The sequence below is a fragment of the Pristis pectinata genome, chromosome 9, assembly GCF_009764475.1.
Source record: "Pristis pectinata isolate sPriPec2 chromosome 9, sPriPec2.1.pri, whole genome shotgun sequence".
Taxonomy (NCBI): Eukaryota; Metazoa; Chordata; class Chondrichthyes; order Rhinopristiformes; family Pristidae; genus Pristis; species Pristis pectinata.
The window spans coordinates 98378049-98384048 of NC_067413.1; the positions used below are offsets into that span (position 1 = coordinate 98378049).

At 44.6% G+C, this 6000-nt stretch overlaps 1 protein-coding gene across 27 annotated transcripts in view; it reads right to left on the reverse strand.

Annotated features, from left to right (window-relative positions):
- The window catches only part of clasp2 (cytoplasmic linker associated protein 2), a 251826-nt gene extending 246323 nt beyond the window's left edge, over positions 1–5503 (reverse strand). For all 27 annotated transcript variants that reach the window (XM_052023838.1, XM_052023829.1, XM_052023823.1 and 24 more), the window contains exon 1: positions 4983–5503. In XM_052023838.1, the coding sequence (XP_051879798.1) occupies positions 4983–5183 (201 nt within the window). In that variant the 5' untranslated portion in view covers positions 5184–5503. The remainder of the gene's footprint in view (positions 1–4982) is intronic.
- Positions 5504–6000: the final 497 nt, after the last annotated feature.

Consider the following 6000-nt stretch of genomic DNA (forward strand, 5'->3'; position numbering starts at 1 on the left):
AGATCTCTGAAGGTGGCAACACTGTTAGCTAGGATAGCATATGGAATTCTTGTCTTCATTAGCTGGGATACTTAATATAATAGCAAAGATGTTATGGTACAACTTCAAAACAAAAAAAAACTGCTTGGGTAACTCAGTAGGTCAAGCAACACCTGTGGAGGCATTTAATTGTCAATGTTTCCGGTCAAGACCCTGATGTCAACTATCCCTTTGCCTCCACAGATGCCACTTGACCTGCTGAGTTTCTTCTTTGCTCCAGGTTCCAGCATCTGCTGCCCCATCTCCATGCATAAAACATGGGTTACACGACAGCTAGAGCACGTTGCACAGCTCTGGTCTAAGAGTATTACTTGTACTGAAGAGGATGCAGAGGAGCTTCAAGAGAATGAGCCGGGGAGGGGGAAGCTAATGGGGATATACAAATGGACATAGATAATGGAGGTATCTAAAGTGAGGAAGGTTCAGGGTCAGTGAAAGTTTAGTGGGGTTCTAAATAAGAACTTGTTCATCCACAGAGTGACTGAAATCTGGAATGCAGTGCTTCAGTGGCAAGTGGAAGCAAGTACTCTCACAACATTTAAGTATCTCAAATTAATTGAGAAGGCAGAGAAGGCTTATAAATGGGCACTTGATAGTCATCATGAATATGGTGGGCCAAGGCACCTGGTTCTGTCACATATGACTAAGTCATATAAGCAAACATGAAAAATCCTGTTCGGCAAATAACCAGAACCTTTACTAAAAAGAGTATCAGAGCCGAGGACACATTTCAGTGGAATGTACATTTAATTTTTAAACAACCAATGTTTATTTTAGTTCAGAATAACAATGGATATGCAATTCAATAATGTATATTCAGCTAAAATTGCAACTTTACAAACACATTGTTATACCTACAGCCACAGCAATTCAAAACCTTTTTAAATAAATTCTAAACACTTATGTAGAAATAAATTCTAAGACATTTTTTGTTTAAACATGGCAAAATTCAATGAGTCAAAACTTCTTTTGAATTTAGGTTTATTGCAGAGAGCTTATTGTTACAGCACTGTGGGGGGGGGGGGGGGTTTAATTAAAAAATCTGAACTACTGCTGCCCACATCTAGAGTTAGGGAAATAGCCTTGGCCAATCAAATCTGCACCAACCATGAAACCACCCATTTACACTAATCCTACATTAATTCCTTTTTTTTTAATTACTCTTCCCATATTCCCATCATCTCCTACTCAGCTTCTACCACTCACCATTCAGGTCAATTTACAACAGCCAATTAACCTAACAACCCATGTCTGAATGTGGGAGAAAACCAGAACACCTGGAAGAAATGCACAGGGAGAACAGACAGCACCGGGGTCTGGATTGAACCCACATCTCTCACACCAAACTGCACCATTGTGCCACCCTTATTTGGTCCAGTGTATTGCCTCCTTCCTTGTAACACCACTGCTGTCAGCCTAGTCACTTTGAACTGGATTATAGGAAGGGACTCTCCTACCTGCTGTCTCACTCGGTGTCCCTCTCCCCTCATTCTTACACCTACTTTCTCACTGGTTTCATCTGACACCCACACCAGACTCACTTAACCAATTCCTATATTATTAGCAGAAAGTGTAACCAAGCTGTAAGACAATGGGTCACACAACAGGTCACCATGGTGCTTTACGAATAATAAAGTTGGTGTGTGGGTGTTGTGGTAGTGTAGTCTAGTGTGGCTCTGAAAGATCTGCTTAGAGAGCAAACTTGGAAGGCATAAAACTCATGATCTGCAAACAAAATAAACAAGAAGTTTTCTTCACTCCTTCAATGCTGGGATCATTCAAGTTCTGCAATGGAAGCAAAGGTTGAACACTTCTGTTCATCCTGGCAAATTAGCTCCATTACAGGAGAGTGTTTTATGGAGACAAGTCAAAGAATTGAAGTGAGGAAGACCTAGAAGGCAGGGGAGATGATATTGCTTTATTTGACCCTAATTTGGACCACATTGGGTCAGCTGGTTCAAACCACAACATGAATGCGGTGTAGCAAAGAATGGCAACAAATTTCTGGAGGGCAGCTAAATTGAGGAAGATTCACCATAATCCCTGCGAATCGACCAAGTTGAGAGCTTTTGCAAGGTGAACAAAAGGACCACATACAATGGAGATACGAGAAACTGCAGATGCTGGAATCTGGAGCAAAAAAAAACTGCTGGAGGAACTCAGTAGGTCAAGCAGCATTGTGCGTGGGTGTGGAAGGAATTGTCAACACTTTGGGTCAAAACTCCATATCAGAACCTGGCAGCTGCTTCCAGCACTTTTCTGGGATTTGTCACACAATGAAGGTCATTTTCATAATATCTTTTAGAACATAGTACTTAATGGACAGAATCCACATTGCAACTCGAGGAGGAACTCTGGTCACTGGGAAATCAGCCAAAAAAGGATAACGAAAAGCCTGCTAATTGGTCCAATTGGGTACCTCTTCTCAAAAATGATCCCAATTATGATATCCCGATCCCCTCAGATGCTCTCCTCTTCCCAAATAAGGGAGGCAAAATTATAACTTACACCAGAAGTATTACACCACCACATTTTGGTACTTAAGCTGTGATTTTGTCTCCTTCAGAGACCTTTTACTTTTTCAATTGACAGATAGCCTTTTCAATCTTATGATAGGTTGTGGTAGAAGCACGTGGTGCACCACAACATGGAGTTGTGGTCACTTAAGCGAAAGACAAGGGTCTCAAACGAGATCTTCAAAGTGCTCCTTCCAGACTACCTCTCCCTTTCTCCTTGATAAACTTCCTTCCATCTCTGGTTCTTTGTAGGATGTGTCCTTGACCAAGTGATGAATGCATACATGTTGTGGTTATCTCTTTGTTACTGGACATCACTCTCCTTGAACCATCTGTTCTTTAGGTCATGAGCCTCAGCATTACTGCAGATCTAATCTGCCTCGAGGAGAAAGAAAATAATCAACACTTGGTACAGCTAGCTAATTCAAAAAGTTGCTCTTCCAAGGAGACAACCTCTCCCATGCTGTCAAATTTTTGCTTGGTTTAAAGTTCCTCCCTCTCTCTCTCAAACTATAGCATGTTTAAACTTAGAAAAAATTAGGAGTGGTACTGTTGATCCTTCACTTAAATTTGAGGAAGTTTGGAGTCCATTTATTCAATATTTCCATATGATACAAGCCAACCTTTTTCAGATCCCTTTCAATAACCCTTTAATACAGAGGAGCAGAGTTAAAGACATAATAATGTTTTTTTAAATTGAAGAAATATCAGTCCAGTTTTTGTTTTGGAAGTTTTTGGTTTCTTTTGGTTTATTATTAATATTTTTTTGATTTGGGGGTTCTTTTCTCATATAATTAAATCTCTTTTCAATTTTCCTTTTGTATTATGTTCACTTAATAAGAGAGTGGGAGGTCTAGGTTACTTTTTTTACTCCTTGTGATTATATATATTAACTGTTAGAATTGTTATTCTGATCTCTCTGCACATGTATAATTATTAATGTTTTATTTATATATATATAAAAAATAAATTTGTACAAATTTGAAAATTAATAAAAAGATTGAAAAAGAAAGTAAAGTTCCTCCCTCTCCATTAACCCACATTTCCAGGTCACTTTTTCAATTATCATCTCCATGGCCTCTGCCAATACATCACTTCAACCAATCAAATTGTCATCCCGGATAAATTTTTTTTGTCTTCAGTTTTTTTTGTTCTGTCAGGAAATCTCATCATTCTTTTGCAGTTTCACCGAAAACAAGGCTGATATTAAGAATATCGCCAAGCCACAGGTCACTAACATCTCTGGATTACATTAGTCTAACAGCAATCCATGCTGGAATACAAGACCTATTATACACAAAATTATCTGAACTCTCCAAAATACAAATATTGCCATTAAGATTTTTTAAATTGTAATGAGATAGTCGTTAGTTATCATCAAAAGCATGAAATTGCATACTATAAACAAACACTGAATGGAGAAAATAATAATTTGAAGGACTAGTGCTTTAAAACATTTAGCATTTCTGCTGTAATGTTTATAATAATTTCAAAAATAAGTTTGGCAACAATTGAACACAAGCAGTTGCTTTCTGTTAACCTTAAAATAGAGTTCCAAGGAAAGCAGCCTGGGCGTCAAGATACTCAGCTGGATTCTGCATCTTAAGTTTAGCTGTTCACTTTGTTCTATATTTGGGCTCCAAGGTATCATTTTCCATCGACACTCTAGGCGCATCAGCGTTAAGATTTATCTCGAAAACTTTCACTACAGTATTGTCTAGTTTGATCTGCAAGGAACGTTCACTGAACCTGCGAAAACAGCATTTTATACAATACATATGTAGCCAGTTCGTTCTTTTTATTTGGCTAACGGTGGAATCAAAATCACGGCCCCACCGTAATTGCAGAGATTATGCAGCATTTGAGAATTGGGCAGACTCCGTGACTACAAACACTCCAACAATCACACAACAGGTCCACAAGCATGTGTAGCTTCTCCTACCCCAAAACAATAATACTTTTAAGTACTACTGGAGACTCTAGTGTACCAGGAATTCGGAAGTTGAAAACTCGATCACCCAAGATGTGGGGTTTTCAAATTTAGAACGCCATCCGGCCTATCTGTGCAAGAACAAGAAGAATGACCCAACTTAATCCCACCTCATAAAACCTGGTGTGCAAACAAAATATTATTAATAAATCCTGAATTATTGAACTATTCACCCACCCAAGTGGACCTTGTTGACACCCAATGTTCCTGCCTCATTCGTGACCGGTTTCCGGAAATCTCCGCCTCTCACTCTCTCGAAATGCACTGCTGCAGGCAACTCTTCCCACAGACACAACTCCCAGAGGAGGTTACACCCAACGCCAGCAGAAGTCCATGGTGGAATGGTGGTGGGGGGTGAAACACAAGGACCAAGGGGACGGGAGGAGATGCGAGCGGATGGCGGGGACCGGAGGGGGGGGGGGGGCACCTCTTCTTACCTTGAAGTTGCTGGAGCTCACCCATCCCGTCAGCTCATCCACGATGCCGTCCAGGCTCCGCTTGTGGTCGTGGTCCACCTCGCCGGACCTCCTGGCGTCGCCCAGGTAGTCGATCAGCTCCTGGCCGACCTGCAGCCGCCGGCCGACGTCCTTCTGCGCCACCTGCTCCGAGAAGTACTCCAGGCCGCACTCGGGCTCCATCGCCCTCGGGGGACAGGGGGAAAGGGGGGGGGGGGCGGGTTATTTAAGGAGCAGCACCAGCCGCCCCTGCCTCAGGAGACAAGTGTCCGACACCCTTCCAGCGGGGTGGCCGGGCCTGCGCTCCCCGGTCAGACAGCGGGGGCCCGGGTCGGGCCACACTCCTCCCCGCCTTCCTGTCCCTTTAAGTCCGGCCGCCAGCAGCGCCTCCCGGTCCGAGGCTCCTCCGATCCCCTCCCTTCGGCTCCGTAATCCGCCTTTCAAACCGACGATAAATAACCCGGCGGGAGAGGGAGAGGGAGAGGGAGCGCCGCCCGGGTGGGTGGGTGGGTGGGTGCCGAGCCCTGAGCCCTGAGCCCTCCGCCTCCCCCCCCGCCCCAACACCGCACACACGTCGCCCGCAGGGCAACCGCGCACGCCACGTCCGGCCGAGCGCATGCGCGCCTCCGCGCAGCCCCGTGCCCGTGCCCGTGCCCGTGCCCGTGCGGGAGCGCGCCCGCGGGGGCGGCGTTCTGTGCACCAGCTTTCTCTCGCCGGCGGCTGAGCTGAGGACGTGCAGTGCAGAGACCGCCAACCACTGCAGGTCACAGACTTAAGTAACCAGTGCAAGAGGGGAGGGGACTGGTGGGGTGGGGCTGGTCGGCGCAGCCACTGGCAGCGGCAGCAGAAAGGGCGGTGCTGGTCACTGGTTCCACTTGGGTAGGAGTTTGAGGAGGTTCGGGATGTCACCAAGTACGCTTGCAAGTTTCTACAGACGTTCGGTGGAGAGCATTCTGACTGGTTGCATCACCACATGGCAATGGAGGCTCCACTGCAAGAG